Raw genomic sequence first — 27,755 nt, forward strand, 5'->3', positions numbered from 1 at the left:
GTCGAGGTGTTTTCTCCAGGTGTACGGTCCAACTGACATCATGTCTTCCACAGGTAAACTGACTTTAATTATTGAGTATTAGCTCAAACTTTTGAGAGCTACAATTATCCAGTGTGTTCTACAGGCGGGGATACAATTCTAGATATATTGCGCGAGCGTGTAACTATTGTTATCTGTGAATTACGACATTGATGGTATTGTACCCGGCTGTGTATATGTTTATAGGTATTTGTAGGGGGGTTATGTTTGTTTATATGTGGACTAATAAAATTATATATATATGTTTTTTGTTTTTTTAAATGGTGTATTTTCTGACATTTCTTTTTTGGTTTATTGCACCAATAAGTGCTGTGGAAACTATGCAAACAAATTGTGTGAAGACAAAATTTGGTTTTGTAGTGGTGGAGGCTCGTTCAGGCAGCATGTAGAAGTGTGAACAAACACCTGCCCATAAAAGCACACTATAATCTATTAGATCCACATTAGGCTACATGGTGATATTGGTTGCCCATGCCCAATCCAGGTAGTACCGAGCAGCATTCTAGTTGGCCATCCCTGCGAAGCGAAAGTTGTCCCATTGTATTTCTTTTGCAAGTGGAAAGTTAGAATGAAATAAAAACCCTGTGGCTTTATTTTGGTAATGCACAAGGGGCTGTAGTGATGGCTGCCGGCACATTGGACCAGACCCGGAGGTCTTTCTCTTGACAGAATACAGTAGCCGTCACCTGTATCTGATGATAGGAGAACAGCCAGGTAGTGATTAGGGCCCTTGTAGTAATGCAGGGAAATACATTAATGGTTAAAGGGATTTGCCCATCAGGGACATTTATAGCATATCCAGAGGATATGCCATAAATGTCAGATAGGTGCGGGTCCCAGAGGTGGGACCCGCATTTATCTGTAGAACGGGGCCCCCTAAACTCTGTTCTACCTCTCTCGGTTCCTGCTGACTCCCCAGGCAACTTTGTAATTTCCAACCATGTAATCAGGAAACAGCATTGCTCGCATGCTAAGCTGTTTCCGTAACTGCCATTCACTTCTATGGGTGTTATGGAAACAGTTTAGATCAGCGAGTTACGCTGTTTTCGTAATTTACGACCATGTACATCAGAAAGTGGACGGGAGGCAGCGGGAGCCGAGTAAGATAGAACGAGGTTTAAGGGTCCCCGTTCTAGAGATAGGTGCGGGTCCCAGAGGTAGGACCTGCATCTATCTGACATTTATGGCATAGCCTGTGGCTATGCCATAAATGTCCCTGATGGGCAAACCCAGTTCCAGTCTAATGTCTGATATATTTTGTTTTACACAGAATCATTAGAACATGCAATCTGGGATATAGTTTCTAGCATTATAGTAAAAACAAAACATGGCCTTTACAACAATGCAGGAACAGGTGTATAATAATTTATTGAAGAAAAGTATATAAATAAAATGAAATAAATGGTTGACAACACGACTTCATAATGCATTAAATAGGTTGTTACTCTATGGAGCTCCAGTTATGTAGATTGTATTCTGTTGCAGTCAATGCACCCTGGAGTTTTGCAGATATTATATGTGGAGCAATGGAGATTACACATTCATATGACATAATGATGCTCAAGCTTGTGTGGTCTGTAGCTACATGATCCGCAGAATAGCGGTCACTTATATACAGGTGATACGGTCATGTGATGACCAAATCCTATAACTGAGACGTGTCCTAAAAATGTATACTGGTAACAAATTTGGAATTGTTCCCTGTGCTGATCTTGGAGACCACAACTGTCTGGTTATTATATACGCTTGTTGCCGTATGGATGGGATGCATCCTCCCCCAAAGACGCACATTAGTGCTTTATGGCCAAATTTTAATAGTGAGTATATTGAAAAATTATAGGGCTCAATGTCAAAGTTGACCCGCGTTACAGGCCTGTAGGCACTCCACGTGCGGCTGTATGGTGCCTCCGTATTCTTTTTAATACGGTGTGTTGGAACATTCATGACAAAAAGAGCCTCGTGCTGTATATAAAAATAGGCACACAGAAGTACGGTATGAGCCCATGTGCATGAGGCCTTAGTCTAGTGGTATTTATTGCAAAGTATGGGTCCGGTTTATGAATGTGTAATTTATACATAACCTTTCGGATGTGTGGCTTGAAATGACTACAATGAAAGCGTGGAGTGTGCAAGATTGTGGGTGATGGGGTGTTCAACTTAAGATACATCTACCTGTTTATAATTAAAATAAGTTTATAATTACAAGAGACAAACAGAGATTTTGGAATAAATAATAGCGTGCCCCCTTAGCTCATGCCTGGGTTTAGAGAGCTGTAATTCACAGGGTATGGAACGTGGGCCCTGGTACGATGGTGATGTCGCCGTACGGAACGTTCTGTGTCATCTTCACGGCAGACTGTTTCTTTAGCACCAGGAAACTGTAGAAGTTTGTAGATACCTTTTTCCGCTTGTTGTTTTTACAGACGTTCTGCAAACTGAAGGAGCTCACGCCGGACTGGTTCAGCTTCTGTACAAAACAATAAATAAAACATTTCACTCTGGACTGTTCACTTTCACGGTTCTTTTCTATGGTTTGTTATGTGTTTACTGTTACATTATACAACCATTAATTACGGCATTGGCTTTTGCCATATTTTGTAAGGGCAATACATTCTTCTACTTGTCTCAATGAACATGGTTCTTACTCGCAGGCCATTGAGGAGGTTTTGTGTTCTTTTGTTCCATCGTTGTTCATCATTGTTCTGGACACCCGGTGCTGGATCCTGAGGATATAACAACATGCATAGTAGTCACAGATAAAACAGCAATTAATACTAGTTTAATACTTGTGCCTGCACTTTACTGAATTTGCAGAATTTGAAGATCAAAGTCGAATTACTCTTTGGTCCCCAATACTCACCCTAAATTCTTCATCCAGACATCCCGGAGAATTACCCAACAAATCATCAACATATTCCTACAACAATGCAGACATAGGTTAGTGACATCATCATATATGAAGGCCACATGTCCAATAATGGGGTTTAATTCCAAGGTACCAGCCTCCTTAGGTTACACGAAGATCAGAAACCTAAAACAAAGGCAGAATGTTTCCCATGATCGCTCCAGTTTTTCTGAAAAACCTCGGAGAGCAATGAAAGGCTAGGAAAGAAACGAAAATGAATGAACAGAACTTCTGAATGAACTATGTACCAGCTACAGAGACCAGATCCGACATCCATGGACCTCTCAGTTTTCATAACAGCCGCATAAACTGTGGAATGAGCAATCAAGACGTCAATGACTGATATACCAGATTCTATAACCAAACAACTTAGAAAGCCAATATCACGTCTGTTAGTGCACGGAAAGGAACGGTGAACACACCAAAAGCCTGATGCTTTCCATCTACGACATAGCAAATACAGATTGTTGTTAATAATCTCATAAAATTCAGCATGGAACACGGATCTATATCCCTTGAAAGTCGCGTAGCTATTGGGGTTGCTGAGGTTGCAGTTGCACTCGTGCCGTTATGCCGAAAGGGGTAAAGAAAAAAAGCAGTGATAATGACAGGATTTTTTTTCTGGACCTCATGTTCGTCATGACATTGAAGAACAATACAATCATTATATTTCTAGGCTGAAATGGCTGATAACAGGGAACACAACTCCTGTTATTTCTTATTGCAAAGTTTCCAATTTTCAGGGTACTTTTCACAATAGTTGGATAAAACCAAAAAGGATCACAAAGACTTGAAAGTATTAAAAAGTTGAAAAAGAAAAACCCTGATATGCCACAAAATTTTAGACCTATATCCCTGCTTAACTCGGACCTAAAAATATATGCTAAATTATCGGCTGTTTGCTTAGCTCCTCTGATACCGGATCTGGTTGGGTTTGTTACACGGTGACAGGCTCCTGATAACACTAGACGTATACTCAACATCCTACATTATTTGGAGTCTAGAGGAATTCCTTCGGTTTTGCTATCATTGGATGCCGAGAAGGCGTTTGATCACATTAGCTGGTCGTATGTCTTCTCGGTTCCTGAACATATGGGCTTTAGTGGTAACATATTGACCGCCATCATGGCACTATACTCTGCACCCTCAGCCAGGGTATTTACCAATGGGTCCCTTTCAGAGGAGTTCTCTATCTCCAACGGGACGCAGCAAGTGTGTCCACTATCACCTCTGATATTTGTCCTCTCGATAGAACCGCTAGCAAAAGGAATAACGATAGGGGATTGTACACATACGATCTCACTGTATGCTGACGATATTATTCTCGCACTTTCTGATCCAGAGGAGTCTCTTGATAGAGTTGTAGAAATGATTGCGGAGTTTGGGCTTATTTCGTATTATAAATTGAACACTTTAAAGTCTCAGATTCTCCCTATTAATCTCCCTCAACCCACGCTTTTCTTCCTGAAAAATAAATTCCCTTTTAAATGGCAGTCAGAATGTATTAACTACTTAGGGGTTGTCCTGACTTCCTCCTATAAGCATCTTTATAAACGCAACTATGAACCAATGTTACATACTATTCAATTAGAGACGCAACGGCTTACTAAATTTGACATTTCGTGGATTGGAAGGATAGCCTCCTTTAAAATGATGCTGCTCCCTAAGCTTTTATATCTATTTCGTACCCTTCCTATCTTGATCCCTAGGTCATTTTTTACATCCATACAAAGAATAATATCGAAATTTATTTGAGCAGGGCGTAAGCCCAGAACTTCATATACATTGCTAACTAAGGATAGTAGGGGAGTGGGAGTGCCTGAGATCTACCATTATTATATAGCTTCACTAGTATCTCCATTGGTTTCCTGGTGGCAGATGGATACCAGCAAACACTGGGTACAGATTGAATGTTATTGCTGGCCTCCTGTTGGAAGCTGCCTGTTCCTCTATGCGTCTCTCCGTTGACTACGGCTTAGATTAATCTTTGGACAAAATTTCATGAATACTCTCATTCTAATACCCGTTTAGATAGAACCAATTCTCCCATAGATAGATATAAATATTTGCAGATCAAACATTTTTTAGCGACTCCTAGTCATAGGAAGTTCTTTTGTAACAATTCCATGTTTCAATTGTTTTCTAACCAAAACAAAGGTTTAGGACCTGGGTACTACTTTTGAGAGTGGGGATTGGTCCAATGCTTTTCGATGGGTAAATAAATCGTTAAGTTGTAGCTCGCACTATGAATCTGCAATGAAAACTATGCTACGATGGTATTATACTCCGGATCGCTTGAGTAAAATGTATCCCAATTCCTCCTATTTATATTGGAGGGGATGCGGTCACAGAGGTACCCTGCTTCATACTTTATGGCAATGTCCATTTCTACAAGGTTATTGGCGGTCGATTTTCAGCCTCATTTCAACTCTCGTTAATAGCTCCGTACTTGGATCACCTCAACTAGCTCTATTGTTTATAGGTATTCATGTTATTCCTCCGAGATATAGAATTCTGATATGTAAAATACTGATAATAGCGAAAATTGTAGTGACAAGATACAGGAAATCTACATCCATTCCCCCTATAATGGAGGTAGTCTCTTCTATCAACAGCACTTATTTATATGAAAGAATTATAGCATATGGATCAAACTCTTTCCATTCATTTTTGGAAATCTGGGACGCATGGAGAAATAATTTAAATTGCACTTCCCAATAGCATAAATAAAAGGTATAACTCACATGTTATTGAATGTACTTTGATAATAATGTTAATCAAGATGTATTTTGAACATGACATGCATTGATGACTTAATAATCGATAGCTTTGATAAATGACCTCTACGGAGGTTCGATTGGCCCATGTGGACTGTTCCTATGTTTGTCTGTTTGTTTTAATTCTGAGTTTCCTATGCTTCTTAGCTACCTGACGGCAATGTATGATTGGATTTACATTATGTATAAGCTGTAATTGTATTTACTGTCATACTTATTTCAGTTGGAAATTAATAAAAAGATTGAACAGAGAAAAAGTTGAAAAAGAGCATCCTTGATGAAGTAGAGAAATCTTCCGGTTGTTAATTCTTCAAGTGGCAAATAAATCAGGGAGTCTGTTGGTTGCGTTGTATCATAAAATTGACAGGCTGTATGACCTTTGGTTTCCAATAAGGGCATGACCACACATGGCGGAATTCCTCCGCAACTGTCCGCATCGATGCCGCACAGAATCTGCGTTGCAGATTCTGCAGCGGATCTGCACAAAATGTGCAGTACATTGATGCGGACTAGCTGCTGCAGACTGCGGGAAAAGTGCTTCCCTTCTCCCTATCAGTGCAGGATAGAGAGAAGGGACAGCACTTTCCCTAGTGAAAGTAAACGATTTTCATACTTACCGGCCGTTGTCTTGGTGACGCGTCCCTCTTTCGGCATCCAGCCCGACCTCCCTGGATGACGCGCCAGTCCATGTGACCGCTGCAGCCTGTGCTTGGCCTGTGATTGGCTGCAGCCGTCACTTACACTGAAACGTCATCCTGGGAGGCCGGACTGGAGACAGACGAAGGGAGTTCTCGGTAAGTATGAACTTATATGTTTTTTTACAGATACATGTATATTGGGATCGGTAGTCACTGTCCCGGGTGCAGAAACAGTTACTGCCGATCGCTTAACTCTTTCAGCACCCTGGACAGTGACTATTTACAGACGTCTCCTAGCAACGCTCCCGTCATTACGGGAGCCCCATTGACTTCCTCAGTCTGGCTGTAGACCTAGAAATACATAGGTCCAGCCAGAATGAAGAAATGTCAAGTTAAAAAAGCAAGACGCATCCGCAGCACACATGACATGTGCATGACAGCTGCGGACTTCATTGCGGAACTTAGAATCTCCATTGAAGTCAATGGAGAAATTCCGCCATGAGTCCGCCACTGCTCCGCAACAGACAGAGCATGCTGCGGACACCAAATTCCGCTCCGCAGCCTATGCTCCGCAGCGGAATTGTACGCATCGTGTAAACGAACACTGCTAAATTAAAGTGAAAGTCAATGGAGAAACGGCTCCGCTGCGGATTAACGCTGCGGAGTGTCCGCAGCGGAATTTAAGTGGAATTCCGCCATGTGTGAACCCGCCCTAAGAGTTGCTTGTCTTAAAGGGGAGACAAGTTGGTCGTTGGAATAGAGCCAAGAACACTTTGAATATAAATCCTCATGCATCATATAGAAGAAAGATGGAATTTATTCGGACCTTTATTACACCATAGCATAAAATAAAGGTAGGAACAGACTAAATGCACCACATGAAGAGTAAAGGAAAAGAAAGGGATAAGATAAAACCATTTAATTTCCAAGAGACATTTATTATAAAAAATATAAAAGCACTGTGTTTGCTAATAAGGGCTTCCGCAGAATTCTAGTGTTCTTTAGAATCTAATAAGGGGTTCCCAAGATTGCAGACAGCAAGAGCCGTCACTTTTTAGGCCTCTTTCACACTGCAGTATTTTGAAGCCGAAACCAGGAGTGGAACATAAACTGAGAAAGCATAATGGAGAAATTTATACCTCTTTCGTGTTTTGGACCCGCTCCTGGTTTTGGCTTACAAATAGTGTAGCAAAATACATGGCAAACTGATTTTAACCTGCTCAACAATGCTTGGTGTGGGGGCAGGTAAAGCAGTCAAAAAGTCTTGGCATTGACCAACAATTATGGGATGCTTTGCTTGCACCCTGAGGAGACATATTTGGGAATCGCACCTTTGAGGTGGGAGTATTGGTTTTACTCTCCTGGAAAAATGTAAGATCTCTACCATAGTAACACGTTAACATGTCATGCATTGCTACATGTCTCCACACGTACTCTTGGGCAGGGCAATGCACACATTTAGGGCCCTCTATACACGGTCCGTGATTAAGGGGCGTGGACGGCTGCATTCAGTCACCTGCATTTGCGGGCCGTGCTCCCATTCTAAAGTATAAGAGCATGGTCCGTAAATTCAAAAAATAGTATCCTAATAATAATAATATCCTAATTTTTGCAGATCCTTTCTACGGCCCGGGCATCTTCATGTAAATATACGGAAAGGTGTCCGTGGGCGATAGAAATGCATGGATCCGTACTTTGATCCACAATTAGAAATTTTTTACTTCCCCTTTTCCATCCCACTTCCCCTTTCCCATCCCTTGGTTGAACTTGATGGACATGTGTCTTTTTTCAACCGTACAAACTATGTAACTATGTAATTACGGATCCTTAATTGCAGATCAAAATTACGGTCGTGTGCATGGGGGGGCCTTCGACGTTATGCACAAATACAAGCAGTAAAAACATCCTCAACGATCACTGAATCTGTGTAGATGATAGATTCTCTCTGTTTTGACAACTGACCCCCAGGACACATATAGAATGATTAGCACCAGTATTTTTTGTGTTGATGCACAAAGCATGAATCTTTACCTCATGCACGGAGCTGTTTATATCACTCGTTGCTTGATGATAGTCATTCAATTCTAGCGTTGTACATAGCGGATCTTCAGCAATGGAGGAGCTGACATCTGTGACCTCCAGCTGGGGTAAATCTGTGAACACAGATAAGCACAAATATAGATTGAGGTAAAAGATTATCATATATATGAGGTATAACATTCTCATATATAGCAACCAAAAAAAAGAGTTAAAGGGGTTGTCCGAGATTTAATGACTTTGTGTTAATGCTTGCAATTTATAAATGTAAATACATTTGTAATATACTTACGTTTTCCAAAGTGGCCCCGTTTCCAGATCCTGCCGTGGGGAACTTGACAGGTGACGTCACTCTCTGCACTGGCTCTGGCCGCTTTGTTGATCTTGAATTCTTTGCCGGGTATACGACACGTCACTTGTGACGTGGTGCATATCGGCTTGTTCTGCTTCACAGCCCGTAACGTGCATGCGCTGTCCCTGCTGTTCTCGCGGTCCCTGCTGTTCTCGAGATAACAGCAGGGGCCGCGCATTACAACAGAACAAGCCGATACACACCACGTCACAAGTGACGTGTCGTATACCCGGCAAAGAATTGAAGATCAACAAAGCGGCCAGAGCCAGTGCAGAGAGTGACGTCACCCGTCAGGTACCCCACGGCAGGATCTGGAAACGGGGCCACTTTGGAAAATGTAAGTATATTACAAATGTATTTACATTTATAAATTACAAGTATTAACACAAAGTCATTAAATCTCGGACAACCCCTTTAAGCTTTTATTTTATAAATTGCACAGATGATTTCACGGTGTTCTAGGCAAGAAAAACACTTCCTAAAGACAATTGTGATACAGGGCGTCCAGTAGGGGCTGCCATATTCCTTGCTTTATCACTGTATATCCATGTACATCATACTGAGGCAGTGGCATATTATCTGTACTCATACCTGTCTCTTCTTGCTCATGACGAAGTGTTTCGATTTCAGTGGCTTCTGGTTCTTCCTGCATATCTCTAGGGATATCCACCTTCTGGATTTGTGTAAAAAGCTGTATGGAAATAAATACTTATCAGTGTCAGTGTTTGACATTACACTTCAGAACAACCATTTGCTTATGTAAAAAAACCTGTTACTTATAAATGAGCCGAGACATAAACATAGAAGATTGACATTACCAATATAAACGACACATACAAACACATAGGCTGAGTGCACACTATATTTTCCTCCATACTGGAGTGTTGTACATTTATAAGCAACAGATAAAACACATGCAAAATATATTGAAATGTATACGATATGGTTTCAATATGTTTCCTACTGACTTGCATTGACGGTTGATATACGGATGTAACTATAGTTACCGTGCACTTTATTAATTCCCTCTTCTGTTCAGCTGTTTGTCTTTCCAACCTTTCCACACAGACAGCCTTCCCTTGATACGAAGCTCCCAAGAACCGTTTCTACTGTCTTCAAATAAATGTCCCCTTTTCTCTCAAGTCCATCCAGTTGTATCCCTGTTCTGGTCTCCTTTCCCCTTTCAATGGGGTTTCTCATGAGAGACATTTATGACATATTCACAGGATAAGGCCCCATGCACACGGCTGTGCCCGTAATCACGGCCTGCAATTGTGGGCACGGCCAGCCACCTACGGCCGCCCACATTTTTGGGCCTTGCTCCCATACAAAGTACAAAATAGGACATGCTCTATAATTCCCGGCACAGTTGTACGGCACGGACAGCCATCCGTAGCGATACAGAAAGGTGTTCGCGGCCAATAGAACTGAATGGGTCAGTAAAACCGCCGACCGTGTTATGGTCCGCGGTTTTACGGTCGTGTCCATTAGGCCTTAGTCATAAATGTCAGATAGATGCGGGTCCCACCTTTATCTCTAGAACAGGGCCCCCTGAACCCCGTTCTGCCGCTCTATGTTGTGGCAGAAGCAGGTGAATTCCGACCATGAATTAGGAAACTGAATGGGAGTTACGGAAACAGCGCAGCTTAGTGAGCTACGCTTTTTTTGTAACTCCCGACCATATAGTCAGGAAGTGGCCGGGGAGGCAAAGGGAGCAGAAAAAGGTAGAACGGGGATAGGGGGGCCCCGTTCTAGATATAGGTGCGGGTCCAAGAGGTGGGACCCGCATCTATCTGACATTTATGACATATCCTGTGGATATGTCATAAATGTCTCTCATAGGAAAACCCCTTTAACCCCTTAATGACCGGGCCATTTTGCACGTTAATGACCAAGGATTATTTTTTGTTTTTCCACGTTCGCATTCCAAGAGTCGTAACTCTTTTTTTATTCCGTCGACATCGCCGTATAAGGGCTTGTTTTTTCCGGGACGAGTTGTATTTTGTAATTGTACCATTTTTAGATGCTTATAACATATTGATTAACTTTTATTAACTTTATTTTAGGAGAGAATTGAAAATAAGCAGCTATTCCAGCATTAATTTTCACGTTATAAATTTACGCCGTTTACTATGCAGCGTAAATAACATGTTAACTTTATTCTATGGGTCGGCACGATTACAGGGATACCAAATATGTAAAGGTTTTCTATGTTTTTTCTACGTTTGCACAATAAAAACCCTTTTAGAAAAAAATTACTTGTTTTTGCATCGCCGCGTTCCAAGAGCCGTCATTTTTTTATTTTTCCGTCGATGTGGCCGTACGTGGGCTTGATTTTTGCGGGACAATGTGTAGTTTTCATTAGTACTATTTTGGGGTACATAGGACTTATAGATGAACTTTTATTTTATTTTTTATGGGGGGAATGGGAGAAAAGAGAGAATTTTGCCGTTGTTTTTTGCGTTTTCTTTGGACGCCGTTCATCCGGCGGTTTAATTAATGTGTTCATCTTATTGGTCAAGTTGTTACGATCGCGGGGATACCATATATGTGTATGTGTGATTTGTTTTGACCGTTTTATTAAATAAAACCACTTTTTGGGGCAAAAAAGTAGTTTTATTTGACTTTGACTGTAATTTTTTTTATTTTTTTTTTCACAAACTTTATTTAACGGTTTTACTTTTTTTTTTTTAGTCCCACCAGGGGACTTCACTATGCGATGTGCAGATCGCATATATAATGCTTTGGTATACTTCGTATACCAAAGCATTATTGCCTGTCAGTGTAAAACTGACGGGCAACCTGTTAGGTCATGCCTCTGGCATCGCCTAACAGGCAGATGCTGAAGACAGACCTGGGGGTCTTTGTTAGACCCCCGGCTGTCATGGAAACCCGACGGCGACCCGCGATTTGTTTGCGGGGGCGCCGATCGGGAGACAGAGGGAGTTCCCCCTTCTGTCAAACACATTAAATGCCGCTGTCACTGTTGACAGCGGCATTTAATGGGTTAAACTGCCGTAATCGGCGCGTGCTTCGATTCCGGCAGTTGCAGCAGGAGCCAGGCTGTGTATAACAGCCGTGCTCCTGCCGCTGATCGCGTGGGTACAGTCTCAGTACCCGCGCCATCACAGGACGGATATATCCGTCCTCCTGCGCGAACTAGCAGCTGCTGAGGACGGATATATCCGTCCTTCGGCGTTAAGGGGTTAAGCTCACAATAACCTGTCAAATAAGCATCTTTACCAATTGTGTAAAAAAACAAAACCTCTTTCACACTTTGTGGGATGGGAGTTAGTGGGGGTCCAATTCATTAGCACGACATGTCCTATACTTGCCCGTGTTTCGCACAGCACGCACCCATTGAAGTCAATGGGTGCGTGCAAATCGCGCACGGCACACGGGAGCACTTCCGGGTGACGCGAGTGATTCGCGCTACAACTGGTAAAGAAGAGAAGGGAAACATAAAATCCCCTCCTTCTTTACAGTGTCGTCACATAAAAAGGGAGTATCATAATGATGCCGGCTACGTGAAAATCACGCAGCCACGCACCATATACACATGTCGCACTGAACTTTTGCGCGCGCAAAACGGACACGTTCGTATGAATAAGGCCTAACTCAATGCAAATTATTGCTAAGAACTACTTATGTCATGCTACAGAAATTCCGTGTGTAGGAGGCGTCACCTATTTGCAATCATACATAAGTAAGCAAAAGATAAAGTTGAACACCAGTGAGGGTAATGTTGCTAACCACTGTGAATAGACACAAAATGTTTTAGGTGCAGATGCTCCTTACCAGTAACAGGTCAGAGTTGATTATGGATTGACTTGGGTGAGACAGCAGCCATTGCACTCCTCCGATTTGCTTCCACTCCATGAGGTACTGGGTTGGGGGAGCAATATCTAAAGTCCTGATGGTGTCCGATGTATCCTTCAGCTGCTCGTGCATGCGACTGCTTGGGATCTCCTTCAAATCATCCACCATTAACTTACGCTTCCTCCTACTTCGTTTTTTATTTTCTATGACTTATAAATGAAGACTGCTTTTTAGAGACAATTCTACGTCATTTCTGATTTTACTTTGCTGCATTGTTGAAAGCCCAGCTTAGGCACCATGCACACGACCGTACTTGAGGACTCATTCATTTCTATGGGCTACAGACGCCTTTCTGTATTTTTACGGATGGGTATCCGTGGTGTAGAAATTATAGAACATGTGCTTTTTTGTCTGTAATTACGGCACAGACATCCCATAGAAGTCTATAGGCGCTTCCATAGTTATGGACACACACACACACCCACACACATATGTATATATATATATATAGTAGATGTAAGTGAAAAAAATCACAGGTAATTTATTACCCCCAGTGCAAGCGGGTAATAAAGTACCACAAAATTTTCACTTACATCTATATCCTACAAATTTTAATACATCACGGCCACTGTATATCCTATGCCTGTTTACTCATGCTGTAGTTTGTACCTGAAACATCGACAGGCTCCAGGACAAAGGCAATTTCTTCATTAGATACCAGGGTGGTGATGTTTGCAGCTGGAACATCTTCCAACGGTAAATCTTCTGTGTTGTCTAAATAAGCTGCATGTACAAATCTATATTAAGGGGAGCTTGTAACCTATGTATATTCTCCATAGGAAAGCATCAACATATTACTGCAGACCTGCTGGAGTTATTGGTTTATCAATACTGAGCACTAGATTCACTGTCTCTAGGAAAAACTGTCCTTTATAATGATACAGGTTGTTAGTAAGAGCTTCTGCATTGTAGGTTATTGAAATTAAAAGGCCTAGAAAAGCCTACAGAGGAAACAACAACCACCATAACTCCAGGTAACTACATTTCGGTTGGATTGCTTATTATACATAGAAGAGTAGCATTGTTGCTTATGTTAATTTTGCCTGCAGCATCACTGTAAGGCCTTATTTACACAAACGCTTCGCATCTCGGACGTGAAAAACTGCAGTTTTTCACGTCCGAAGTGCATCCGTGCCCAGCGATGAAGGACGCGATGTCACACATCCCCCATAGTTGAGAGTCTATGGAGGGATGCGTGATGTGCGAAAAGAACAGACATGTCCTATTTTCGCACGGAGCCTTCACACGGTCTGCTGAAACAACGGCTGTGTGAACGGCACCATTGAATTACATAGGTCCGTGGGACGGCCGCTGTTTCAGCGGCCGTCCCACGGACGTTTAACACGTTCGTGTAAATCAGGCCTAAGTAAATGAAAGCATAACACAGCATTCATGGCTAAATAATAGACCTCTTTGGAGCGACATTGTTTCCATTAATGGACTTTTCAGCAGATTTATTATGGCAGCCCCACAGCAGCGTCTGCATGCAGCTCTGGACTTTACCTATTATACGTCTGTACTATACGTCTTATTTAGTAAATACTTGTAATCCCCATTAAATCTAAACTCTGGAGCATCTATTCTTAAAAAACTGCATTGTGCTCTTCCTCTGTAATTCCTCCTAGAAATTTAGAAATTAATTAACCATTGGATGTCACAACTTCCCTTGTCTGAGACTGTAAATAATGATTGGACAGTGTCAGATTGTGTAGGGACATCGCCAAACTGGTAACACCCAGTTGTCAATTTCTTCATACTTTTCTAGGAGGAATAACAGAGGAACAGTACAACGGAGAGTTATACGAAAAGATGCTCCGGAACTGCTATTTTACTGAAGTATTTACTAAAACAGACATATCAGGAGAGCTGACAGGTCCTCTTTGAGGGTATGTTCACACGGCCTATTTACGGACGTAAATCGGGCGTTTTTGCCCCGAATTACGCCCGAAAATAGCGCCTCAATAGCGCTGACAAACATCTGCCCATTGAAAGCAATGGGCAGACGTTTGTCTGTTCACACGAGGCGTATATTTACGCGCCGCTGTCAAATGACGGCGCGTAAATAGACGCCCGCGTCAAAGAAGTGACCTGTCACTTCTTTGGCCGTAATTGGAGCCGTTATTCATTGACTCCAATGAATAGCAGCGCTAATTACGGCCGTAATGGACGCGGCGTTCAAGCGCCTGCACATGCCGGTACGGCTGAAATTACGGGGATGTTTTCAGGCTGAAACATCCCCGTAATTTCAGCCGTAACGGACGCCCTCGTGTGAACATACCCTAAAGGATAACTAAACGTTTGACAAACTTCTGACATGTCATAGTGACATGTCAGAAGTTTTGATTGGTTGGGGTCTGAGCACTGAGACCCCCACCAATCGCTAAAACGAAGCGGCAGAAGCGCTAATATGAGTGCTCAGCAGCTTCGTTTCTATACGGCTTTTTCTAGAAAGCTGATGTATTGGAGTAGGGGCTCATAGACTTTCTATTGAGTCCGTACTCTGATACATAGATTTTCGGAAAAAGCCGAATAAACACGAAGCGCTCAAACGAGCGTTTCTGCCGCTTCGTTTTAGCGATTGGTGGGGGTCTCAGTGCTCCGACCCCTTCCAATCAAAACTTCTGACATGTCACGATGACATGTCAGAAGTTTGTCAAACTTTTATTAAGTAAACACCCCTTAAAAGTAATTTACATGTGATGTGGTTATCTAAAAACTACTGTGAATGGTGAAAAATTTTGTGCAGAACTGCGGAATATGTTGGCGCAATACAAGGAACGAAAAATAAAGTGCCCATGCCATTTAAAGTAAAACCAATCTCAGCAATTATACAAAGGTTCCTTTTATAATATTGAGTTACTGAGAGTGATAATACAAATATGTGAATGCTGGATAAACATAATATCATTTATCAAGTGTTCCTATTTGCATTTTGGCTGATAATTTCACAGCACAGCACTCACCCTCCGGTGGCTGATCCTCTGGTGGAAGCGTTACGTCTTGGTTCATATCTTTGTCCACAACACTCAATTCATTGGAATCATTAAAAAGCTGATTATCTTAAATAAAAAAAAAAAGCAGTATAATCTTATTCTATATATAATGTATGTCACTTTAATAACCAGGGGCCAAATTGATCTGTGTATGTTTTCTTACCAAAAAAATCTGTTGTTCCTCCTTCATCTCCAAACAAGTCATCAGCAAAAAGATCTCTTGTATCCCCAGGAAAGAGGGCAGAACTCTGCTCAGGTAAAACACTGTTTGTGCTAACTTCAAAAGAGGCATCACTTGCAGAGTCACGCCGGAGTCTATCTAGATCATCTCCTGTAGGAAAAAAAACACAAACACATGAAATGCTACATGTAAGTGGGGTCAACAATACATATTTTATAATGGAAGCACGCCCCACAAATGCGGGTGACTGTCCGCAGCCGGCCGTAGCCGTAATCACGGAGCGGGTTTATAGTTACGGCCGTATGCAGGGGGCCTTTGTTACCAGCCTGTAAATTATTTATTTTATGCTGTAAAATATTGTGGCTGGTTTCTACAAACAAGTGCAAAGAAAAAGGGTAGGCAGAATCCAAATAAATGACGGGTGCCTTATTCTAATTCTGGTTAGAGATGGCCCAATGTGTGTAAAACGTGTATGATTAACAAACTAGTTATGTTCTCACCAAAGCCCTCATGAAGAGTAAGCGGTCTGTCATACTCCTCTCGAATTGTGATGTCTTCCGCTCGGCTCTGGTTCAGTGTGAAATGATCAACCATATGAATTAAACTATAAAAATATACCAGAGAGAATTAAATGTAGATATGTGTCCAAGAGGGTTCAAAGAAGGGAGCCCAAATGTTTAGTGCCGATAATCTATCATATAGAGCAGTGTTCTCCTACCTGGCTATCCAGCTGTTGCAAAACTACAACTCCCAGCCTGCTGATGTCAGGGCATGCTGGGAGCTATAGTTGTGCAAAAGCAGGAGAGCCACGGGTTGGGGGGACGACGACATTGCTATTAATGGTCTAATTTAAAGGGCACATGTCCTGGAGAAAGTTTTTTTTGTAAGGATAGCTACACAGTCGAGTCACATTATTATGACCACCTCCTACTTTCAATGTCGGCAGCGCGTAGCCCATAAAGGCAGTGATGGGTGGTGGGCTTGGTGGGTATATAAGGGGTGTGGTCGGCTGTCTGATCACATATCACTCATTGTTGACATGGGTAAAAGGGGCGATTTATCAGAGTTGCTATAAGGGATAATTATCGGCTTTTGGGCCAAGAGTGGCAGAATTTCTCAAACAGCGCGGTTTGTGAACTGTTCTCGTGCTGCTGTGGTGACCGTGTATCGTGAGCGGAGAAATGGCGCCATTTGGAATAACCGATGTGGAAACTGCGGGTCACAACGTGCCATTGATGTGAGGGGTGAACGTCGGCTACGAAGGTGTACGAGGGCTGAACGACACACTACATGGAGCAGCTCACTATGAAAATCACCCAGGGGATGACTAGACGTTTGTCTAATACAACAGTCCAGCGAACCCGACTGTATATGGGGCTCCAAAGCTGACGGACGGTCACTGCTCCTATGTAACAAAGGTGCATCGGAAAAAAAAAAGCTTCAATTTGCGCGGCAGTATCAGAATAGGACCACCGATGATTGGCAGAGGGTCGTCTTCTCCAACGAGTTACGTTTTCTGCTTCATGGAACGGATGGACGTTGGCGCGTCAGGAAAGAAAGATAGAACAAACACCCGGCAGCCATTGCTGGAAGACCACGAGCCGGTGGCGGCAGCGCTATGGTCGGGGGATTATTTCATGGCATTCTCTGGGTCACTCATCCATGTGGACGGCTCTGAAGTGATTTGGGTATGAATCCATCGTTGCAGATCACGTCCCCCCCATACATGCTGCAGATCACGTCCCCCCATACATGCTGCAGATCACGTCCCCCCATACATGCTGCAGATCACGTCCCCCCCATACATGCTGCAGATCACGTCCCCCCATACATGCTGCAGATCACGTCCCCCCCATACATGCTGCAGATCACGTCCCCCCCATACATGCTGCAGATCACGTCCCCCATACATGCTGCAGATCACGTCCCCCATACATGCTGCAGATCACGTCCCCCATACATGCTGCAGATCACGTCCCCCATACATGCTGCAGATCACGTCCCCCCCCATACACGCTGCAGATCACGTCCCCCCCATACATGCTGCAGATCACGTCCCCCCCCCATACATGCTGCAGATCATGTCCCCCCATACATGCTGCAGATCACGTCCCCCCCCATACATGCTGCAGATCACGTCCCCCCCATACATGCTGCAGATCACGTCCCCCCCATACATGCTGCAGATCACGTCCCCCCATACATGCTGCAGATCACGTCCCCCCCATACATGCTGCAGATCACGTCCCCCCCATACATGCTGCAGATCACGTCCCCCATACATGCTGCAGATCACGTCCCCCATACATGCTGCAGATCACGTCCCCCATACATGCTGCAGATCACGTCCCCCCCATACATGCTGCAGATCACGTCCCCCCCCATACACGCTGCAGATCACGTCCCCCCCATACATGCTGCAGATCACGTCCCCCCCCATACATGCTGCAGATCATGTCCCCCCATACATGCTGCAGATCACGTCCCCCCGCCATACATGCTGATTGTCTTCCCTGGGGCAGATGGAATCTTCCAGCAAGACAATGCGACATGTCACACGGCTAGAAATATCCGATAGGAAGAGCCCGACCAAGACCCCCAAGTACTTCCCTGGCCCCTAATTCTCCAGACTTGAACCCAATTGCACTTCTGTGGGACCTCAATCGTCTTGTTCGCTCTATGGATCCTCCCCCCGCGTGCCCTCCAGCAAATGTGGGATGTTCTGCAGTCAGCGGCACCAGATACCTGGGACAACTGACCAGCACCTTATTGTGTCACTCCCACTCCCGTCTAGTTGCTGTCTGGATATTAGCAGCTGCTCATAATAATGTGACTTGACCGTGTATAGGGGGTACAGACATTGCTACGGTATTACTGGTTACGGTGGTCAAGTAACCAAACTGAACCTGGCTGATGCTACCGGTAAATTGACCATATACCCAGACAGAAAAAAAGCGAATTAGTTGTAATACTTTAAATTAGGCAACTGCATGTCAAAGTCTGGAAACTCTTCAGGGAGAGTGATCGCATTGTAACTGGTCTCCTGGTTATTCTCTGTAAGATCCAAAGCTCCTGTAGAATTAACAAAAAATATAAATAATACACAATTACAATATAGAAAATAATATAGAAAAATAAAATCGGCAGGTTTTGGGCTTTGGGTGTTGTCATTACCTGGACGAAACGTAATCTTCATATTGAGTAACGCTTCGTTACAATCGGCTAAAAGATATTTTGCCTTTCGGTGGTATATCCGTACAACTCCAAGAAGTAAATGACCAGAAGTTCTAAGGGCGATCACAACCTGCCGGATGAAGTAAAGGAGCATTTTAGTTTTCTATTTAAAGAGGCTCTGTCACCAGATTTTGCAACCCCTATCTGCTATTGCAGCAGATCGGCGCTGCAATGTAGATTACAGTAACGTTTTTATTTTTAAAAAACGAGCATTTTTGGCCAAGTTATGACCATTTTTGTAGTTATGCAAATGAGGCTTGCAAAAGTCCAAGTGGGTGTGTTTAAAAGTAAAAGTCCAAGTGGGCGTGTATTATGTGCGTATATCGGGGCGTTTTTAATACTTTTACTAGCTGGGCGCTCTGAAGAGAAGTATCATCCACTTCTCTTCAGAACGCCCAGCTTCTGACACTGCAGATCTGTGACGTCACTCACAGGTCCTGCATCGTGACGGCCACATCGGCACCAGAGGCTACAGTTGATTCTGCAGCAGCATCAGCGTTTGCAGGTAAGTCGATCTTACCCACTTGGACTTTTGCAAGCCTCATTTGCATAACTACAAAAATGGTCATAACTTGGCCAAAAATGCTCGTTTTTTAAAAATAAAAACGTTACTGTAATCTACATTGCAGCGCCGATGTGCTGCAATAGCAGATAGGGGTTGCAAAATCTGGTGACAGAGCCTCTTTAAACCAATATTCTTGTTCAGCGTCTTGGTTTCAGCCTTGTAATCTTTGACTATAAGGGAAAGTTGCTAATAAGAAAAAACAAAAAGGTGGGCAGGAATCATTTTAAACAATCAGGATCACAAACTTCTAATAGTAGAATTCCCAGAAAGTATTTATTGATGATGTGTAACTGAGAAATAGGACGAGTTTTCTTTCTGATCCGAACACCCACAATGATTCAGAATAAAAGCCATGATGGGAAAGCAGTCTCTTAGGGCGCTATTGAGGTGAACGGTCATCATTTATGGATTAAAAAAACAAAATCGGACACTGTATGAGAATGGCGAATAATGCTGGGGTCCAATGAGCACTTCCTCTACAATAAGGCCCTGTTCACACTGAGTTTTTTTTGCAGGCAGACGGAATTTTGAGGCAGATTTTGATCTGCCTGCACGACGTTTGCCGCGTTTTTCGCAGAGTTTTTTGCCTGCGGCCATTGAGCGTCGCGGGCAAAAACGCAGCAAAAAAAACGCTTTCTGTGTTTTCCATTAATGTCAATGGGAGGTCAGAGAAGTAAACTCCCGAAGATAGGGCACGTCGCCTCTTTTTCCCGCAAAGACAGTTATACCGCTCGAGGGGAAAAAACGCCTCCGCCTCACATTGAACTTTGGCGCGTTTTCCAACACGATTTCCACGTAAAAAAAAACTCAGTGTGAACAGGGCCTAAAGGTATTATGATGAGCTGGGAGATGAGTTATGGACCCTACTACAGATCCGTGGTTGGGTGGTGAGCCAGTTCTGCAGTTTTGGAGGGAAACGGGGATCGTGTATTATAAATAACAATGCTAGGGATCGGTGTGGAAGGGAGGAGCGGGCAATCATATAAACGACTACATGTAACAAGTATTATGCTGAGCTTCAAGGTCCGAGGTTAGTAGGGCACATTCTGAGACCCCCTGCCCTGCCAAGAGTGATTGTCCTGCCCCTTCTGAAAGGAACTAACCACCCATGAATAGTGTGATAATCAGATACTTGAAGGGCTCCCAATATAGTATGTCCATAAAGCAAGAAGTCCTTTTGCTAGAAGAATCAAATGTCCACAGATAAAGGGAAAAAAAGTTGTCTCCTAGAGAAACAGATTACCTATGTGGCCCTTTAATGACGTAGTAATGACACAAGTAAGAAACAATTGATGTATTTATCTCTATGAGGTACAAAATGTGACGGCGAAAGGGGCACTTACCTTTGGTGTCATGATGCTTTGAATGGCTGATTCGAGGTTGCACTCAAATATGTGAGCCTTGGTTAGTTTCTTATCCCAGTGTGCAGCGATCCAGATCTTGGATAGGATCCCTCGTTTGCCCAGAAGCAGATAGGTGTAAAACATACTTACACTGGTACAAATATACAGACGATTACAGCTGTGAAATAAATGGAGAGTGATTGTTGTCAGTTTTGTTATATATACTGAATACATTTCTATTGTTATTGTGTTTTCAGAAGATAAAGCAAACGATACACTGTACATAAAGCGACTAAAGGAGGGAGAGGAGTATAAGGCTGTTTAACCAGTGTCCATACAGGATAAGGCCCCATGCACACGACCGTAAAACCGCGGACCGTACCACGGTCCGTGGTTTTATGGACCCATTCGGTTCTATTGGTTGCGGACACCTTTCCGTAGCGCTACAGATGGGGGTCCATGCCGTAGAACCGTGCCGGGAATTATGGAGTATGTCCTATTTTTCGGGCACAGTCATGTGCATGGGGACACATAGCCCAGTGACCAATCGCAGCCAAGGTATTAAAGCATACTGTGGGCCCAATAACATCGTCACATCCCCAGATGCGGGTCGGTTGGAGATTGAATAACCCAATCTCGGGGCAATATGTATGACAAATATTTACTTTAACCCCTTCCCGATATTTGACGTATCCATACGCCAAGCCAAAGTCGGGTAGGGGAAGTATGGAGCGAGCCCACGGAGTGAACCCGCTCCATACGATGCCGGTGTCGGCTGTTTGTTACAGCCGACACTTCAGAGTAACGAGCGGCATCGCGGTCAAGCGCGATGCCGCTCGTTTAACTCGTTAAATGCTGCGGTCAATACCGACCGCAGCATTTAAATCGTTAGAGAGAGGGGGCGACCCCCACTAACAGCACATCATGCCCCCCAACGCAATCGCGGGGGGGGGGGGGCTATGGTTGCTATGGCTGCCTGGGGGCTTAATGAAGGCCCCCAGGTCCACCATCTTTATACACCTATTAAGCCCTGCCTCCGGCCTGTCAGAATCACGATATACTGCAATACATTAGTATTGTAGTATATCGTACAAGCGATCTAACGATCGCTGGTCGAAGACCCCTAGGGGGGACTAATAAAAATAATAAAAATGAGTTAAATAAAGTTTTTTTTTGTGTAAAAACAAATATATATATTAAAAGTTCAAAAAACCTCCCTTTTCCCACTAAAGCATAGTAAAAAAATAAATAAACATAATTGGTATCGTCGCGTCCGTAAAAGTCTGAACTATTACAATATATCATTATTTAACCCGCACGGTGAACGCCGTAAAAAAAAAAATTGTAAACGCCAGAATGTCTATTTTTTGGTCACCTCATCTAACACAAAAAATGAAATGAAAAGTGATCAAACCGTCGCCTGTACACCAAAATGGTATTATTAAAAACTACAGCTTATCCCGCAAAAAATAAGCCCTCATACCGCTTAATCGACGGAAAAATAAAAAACGTATGGCTCTCGGAATTTGGCGACACAAAATAAATGTTCTTTTTTACACTTAGGTTTTTACTTGTTAAAGTAGTAAAATCTAGAAAAAAAACGATATATATTTGGTATCGCCGTAATCGTATTGACCCACAGAATGGAGGAATCGCTGTTTTTTTTCTTTTTCTACCCCACAAATAATTTTTTTCCCGTTTCCTAGCACATTATACGGCAAAATAAATGGAGCTACGAAAACCTACAACTCGTCCCGCAAAAATCAAGCCCTCCTAGTACTATATCGACGGAAAAATAAAGACGTTATGGCTTTTGGAAGGTGGGGGAGGAAAAAACGAAAATGAAAATCTGAAAAAGGGCTGCGGCGGGAAGGGGTTAATTGAGCAAATTTCTGAAGCTCCACCTGAACCATGCGACCATCTGTAGACATAGCGCAGGTACGCCTGTATACACAGCATGTGTATATATATAAAGTTGTGTTATATGTATGATTGGCGTAAGATGAGCTTCCAGCTGCATTTTGATAGCATTATGCAATAACTCTTCCATTGAGACGTACTCCCGGCAGAGTTGAGCAGTCCAACTGGAGTCCATTAAGGGTTTTTTTGTTATTAGGAACTGTCATGGGATCCCTGATTGACTACATTGCATCACAGGACTGGAATACGGCCTGTGAGTCACATGAAGCCGAAGCCGAACACACATTCCCGGAGTTGGTATTTAGAGTGAACTTGGTACAGAAAGTCTTCATTATTCAGAGAAACCTTATTGTAGGATTATTCTGGCCAGGAACGAAAATCCTTAGGCCTTGTCTTGTTCACACAGTGCAGATTTGATGCAGATTTTGCATGCAATTTTTAATCCAAAACCAGGAGATGAGACCCTTTAAAAAGGATTTTCCCACAATTACACCTATGCACAGGATCGGTGATCAATATATGATCACTGGGACCCCCATCGATCTCCAGAACCGGGGTCCTGACTCCCGTTTCCTCCTCACTGCATGATCGCAGAAGGATTTATAATGAAGCGGTGGTCGATCCTGTGCGCCGCTGCTGCTCCATTAAAAGTCTACGGGAATGACGGAAACACCAGAGTACAGCGCTTCGCTGTTTCCGTCAGGCCCATAGACATTGAATGAAGCCGCAGACACGTGCTCGACTGCCGCTCCATTCAAGCTCCGCCTCACCGCGGGGGGGGGGGGTGCAGTAAGGAGGACCGGAGGGTTTGGGACCCCCGTTCTTGGTGGGAGCCACCATGTCACTCTGAGTGACATATAACCTTTCTGTTTGTGCCTTTGGTACCCTATTTTCTGTCAGATTCCACATCTTCGTGCGCTTCTGTATAAAACCCGACACATACGGAGGTCTAAATGGCTCCAAAAACTTTTACGGCATATTAAAGTTATGTACAACTTGTACGGAGCAGGAAAACGGCTGCGTGTATTACCCGGCACCGTAGCGTTCGTACCATTGTGTGGCTGCGCCTGGTACTGCAGCTCAACCCGCCGCTCACTTGCATTGCATCGGGGGGGGGGGGGGGGGGGGGGGGCATCAATGTAAAATGATAGAAAACCAAAGATAAAACGAAAAGAAAAAAAACACTCAAGAACGCTGCGTTAGGATCTGTTCGCTTCGGAGGCTCCGTTAGGGTCCTTCGTCGCAGTTCCGGAGGAAGTCGTGCGGCACGCTGCAAAATTTTTCCCGGTAAAACGACCAACACCCTCACATAAACCCGACAGAACCCGTAAAAGTCAATGGGTTCCTTCGGGCACCGTTAGGGTTTGCGATGCAATGGAACTTCCGTTTTTCGTTCTTCTGTTCCTATGACGGAAATGTACGAAAAAAACTTAACGCGGATCTTACGTTGTGGGTGACGTCATTGGGACATTTATCCGTTTTCTGGCGAGAATGCAGAACGTTCATATTTATCCAGACGCCATCATAGCAGGCGTGGATTAGATTTTCTGACCGTCAAAGAGATCAAAATGCGCCAAGTTTGGTGCTAATTACGCCAGGTAAGGCCCAATCGGGCGGTATTGAAGCCGTCGCAAACGGCGCCTTACCCATGGCGGATACCAGAGGCAGATTTGCGGACAAGACGCTTTTACAGAATAAAGCCATTTTTATACTCATAAGATTCGGAAAGCTTATAGAAATGCTAATTTATTTGCACACACTACAACTCCCAGCTACCCTTCTGTCACAAGCAATATTATTTATACAAAAAGTTGCAATCATTATTTATTTTGCTAGTATGACTACAACTCCCATCATGCCTTGCACCGTTTCGCCTCAATTACTGTTGTTTACATAGCGCACCACGGCCGGCATATAACCGTCACACACAACAGTCAGTCACTCTATGCAAAATGCAGGAACGCAGCCCGGCGTTAGTCCTCTATGACCGCCTCCTCTAGAGGAAGGGAGAAATGTCAGCTGAACTTACACGAAGTCAGACTGCGAAACCACTTAAACCAGACGGGAACTGCGGATCTGTTGGCGGGAAATTCAAAGTGTGAAGCGTCCTAGTCACGTGATCTGCCTCGCCCCCGGCATCACATCTCGATGAATTACCTAACAGGCTATTATTACCTCACAGTCACCTCATACTCATAGACATCGCTATTACCTCACAGTCACCTCATAGACATCGCTATTACCTCACTGTTACCTCATAGACATGGCTATTACCTCACAGTCACCTCATAGACATGGCTATTACCTCACAGTTACCTCATAGACATCGCTATTACCTCACAGTTACCTCATAGACATGGCTATTACCTCACAGTCACCTCATAGACATCGCTATTACCTCACAGTTACCTCATAGACATGGCTATTACCTCACAGTCACCTCATAGACATCGCTATTACCTCACAGTCACCTCATAGACATCGCTATTACCTCACTGTCACCTCATAAATCCAGATATTACCTCACAGTCACCTCATAGACATCGCTATTACCTCATAGATCCAGATATTACCTCACAGTCACCTCATAGATGCAGATATTACCTCACAGTCACCTCATAGATGCAGATATTACCTCACAGTCACCTCATAGACATCGCTATTACCTCACAGTCACCTCATAGACATAGCTATTACCTCACAGTCACCTCATAGATGCAGATATTACCTCACAGTCACCTCATAGACATGGCTATTACCTCACAGTCACCTCATAGACATCGCTATTACCTCACAGTCACCTCATAGACATGGCTATTACCTCACAGTCACCTCATAGACATCGCTATTACCTCACAGTCACCTCATAGACATAGCTATTACCTCACAGTCACCTCATAGATGCAGATATTACCTCACAGTCACCTCATAGACATGGCTATTACCTCACAGTCACCTCATAGACATCGCTATTACCTCACAGTCACCTCATAGACATGGCTATTACCTCACAGTCACCTCATAGACATGGCTATTACCTCACAGTCACCTCATAGATGCAGATATTACCTCACAGTCACCTCATAGATGCAGATATTACCTCACAGTCACCTCATAGACATGGCCATATCTCCCAACTTTTGAATTCGGAAAAGAGGGTCATTTTAAGCCACGCCCCCTAACCACGCCCAATATCCCGCATAAACACATCAAATCACGGCCAGATCGTTCTGCAAATAACGCGCGCACATTCTCACTGCGGATCTCTGGACTGTCCGGATATCACAGATATTATGGATCCGGTTATATCGTCTTTATGTTACTTTTCCTATCTTGGGTATAACATTTGCTCATCACGGCGGCAGCAGCTGCAGGACAAACCAAAGGGCTGAGAACAATGAAAGTCAAGAGGGAGACCCTGTGGTGGATGACTTTTCAATTGACAGGTAGCAGAGTTACATGATGGGGATTTTTTTTTCCAGTTGTGTAACTCTGCTACCGGTCAATGGAAAAATCATCCACATGAGCTCCCTTGTAGATAGCTCCAGATACAGCCTACCTGTAGATTGCTCCACACAGCCCCCCTGTAGATAGCTCCACACACAGCCCCCCTGTAGATAGCTCCACACACAGCCCCCCTGTAGATTGCTCCACACACAGCCCCCTGTAGATAGCGCCAGACACAGCCCCCCTGTAGATTGCTCCACACAGCCCCCTTGTAGATAGCTCCACACACAGCCCCCCTGTAGATAGCTCCACACACAGCCCCCCTGTAGATAGCTCCACACACAGCCCCCCTGTAGATAGCTCCACACACAGCCCCCCTGTAGATAGCTCCACACACAGCCCCCCTGTAGATTGCTCCACACAGCCCCCTTGTAGATAGCTCCACACACAGCCCCCCTGTAGATAGCTCCACACACAGCCCCCCTGTAGATAGCTCCACACACAGCCCCCTGTAGATTGCTCCACACAGCCCCCCTGTAGATAGCTCCACACACAGCCCCCCTGTAGATTGCTCCACACACAGCCCCCCTGTAGATAGCTCCACACACAGCCCCCCTGTAGATAGCGCCACACACATCCCCCTGTAGAAAGCGCCACACACAACCCCCTGTAGATAGTGCCACACACATAACCCCCCTGTAGATAGCTCCACACACAGCCCCCTGTAGATAGCGCCACACACATAACCCCCCTGTAGATAGCTCCACACACAGCCCCCTGTAGATAGCGCCACACAAAGCCCCCTGTAGATAGCGCCACACACAGCCCCCTGTAGATAGCTCCAGATACAGCCCCCCTGTAGATAGCGCCACACACAGCCCCCTGTAGATAGCTCTACACACTGCCCCCTGTAGATAGCTCCACACACAGCCTCCCTTTTGTACATAGTGCCACACAACCCCCCTCCCCGCTTGTTCATAATGACACACAACCCCCCTCCCCCTTGTACATAGTGCCATACAGCCCACCCTCCCCCCTTGTACATAGTGCCACACAACCCCCCCTCCCCTTATACATAGTGCCACACAACCCCCCTCCCCGTTATACATAGTGCCACACAACCCCCTTATACATTGTACCACAATGCCGCCAGAGCGGAGAGCGGTAGAGGTAGCCGGCCCTACTGCTGCCGCTCTCCGCTCTGCTTTGATGTCACTCACCGTCAGAAGAAGGCAGGAGTCTTGCGGCGGCGTTCTCACTGGTGTCGATACCGGCCCGGGAGTGGACCAGTTCTGTCACCTGACCGGTGAGGTCCCAGCTGCTGCAAACGTCTGGCATGCAGGGCGCCTGTCAGCAGCGATCAGCTGTTTTGATACAGCTGCAGCGCCCAGCGGGACATTTTGCAGACCGCCCGGGACAGCGGTGAGAAACCGGGACTGTCCCGC

General features: G+C 44.2%; 1 protein-coding gene across 5 annotated transcripts; it reads right to left on the reverse strand.

Annotated features, from left to right (window-relative positions):
- Positions 1-1,388: 1,388 nt before the first annotated feature.
- LOC142719286 (double-strand-break repair protein rad21-like protein 1) lies at positions 1,389-27,635 on the reverse strand. Of its 5 annotated transcripts, none has more exons than XM_075848776.1 (14): positions 27,531-27,635; positions 20,944-21,121; positions 18,976-19,105; positions 18,774-18,873; positions 16,302-16,405; positions 15,784-15,951; positions 15,591-15,686; positions 13,237-13,350; positions 12,547-12,776; positions 9,340-9,439; positions 8,391-8,512; positions 2,900-2,956; positions 2,685-2,762; positions 1,389-2,506 (listed from the first exon to the last, which is right to left on the reverse strand). In XM_075848776.1, exons 2-14 carry the CDS (start codon positions 21,085-21,087, stop codon positions 2,318-2,320), a joined length of 1,632 nt encoding a protein of 543 aa, XP_075704891.1. In that variant the 5' UTR covers positions 21,088-21,121; positions 27,531-27,635; the 3' UTR covers positions 1,389-2,317. The 5 variants fall into 5 exon arrangements, with proteins under 5 accessions (XP_075704891.1, XP_075704889.1, XP_075704888.1 ...); XM_075848774.1 differs by lacking the exon at positions 27,531-27,635 and adding an exon at positions 25,964-26,052; XM_075848773.1 differs by lacking the exon at positions 27,531-27,635 and adding an exon at positions 24,893-24,993.
- Between the last annotated feature and the right edge of the window lie 120 nt (positions 27,636-27,755).

The sequence above is a fragment of the Rhinoderma darwinii genome, unplaced genomic scaffold (genome assembly GCF_050947455.1).
Source record: "Rhinoderma darwinii isolate aRhiDar2 unplaced genomic scaffold, aRhiDar2.hap1 Scaffold_478, whole genome shotgun sequence".
In the NCBI taxonomy this organism is placed as follows: Eukaryota; Metazoa; Chordata; class Amphibia; order Anura; family Rhinodermatidae; genus Rhinoderma; species Rhinoderma darwinii.

What these genes read in the sequence shown, in the direction of transcription:
- LOC142719286 (XM_075848776.1), bottom strand. Translation starts at nt 21,087, where the DNA reads ATGTTTTACACCTATCTGCTTCTGGGCAAACGAGGGATCCTATCCAAG. An exon ending in TAAACAGCTCCGTGCATGAG is followed by an intron (nt 2,957 to 8,390) that starts GTAAAGATTCAT and finishes GCATTGTTGTAG; the next exon opens with GAATATGTTGATGATTTGTT. An exon ending in GTCTGGATGAAGAATTTAGG is followed by an intron (nt 2,763 to 2,899) that starts GTGAGTATTGGG and finishes TTATATCCTCAG; the next exon opens with GATCCAGCACCGGGTGTCCA.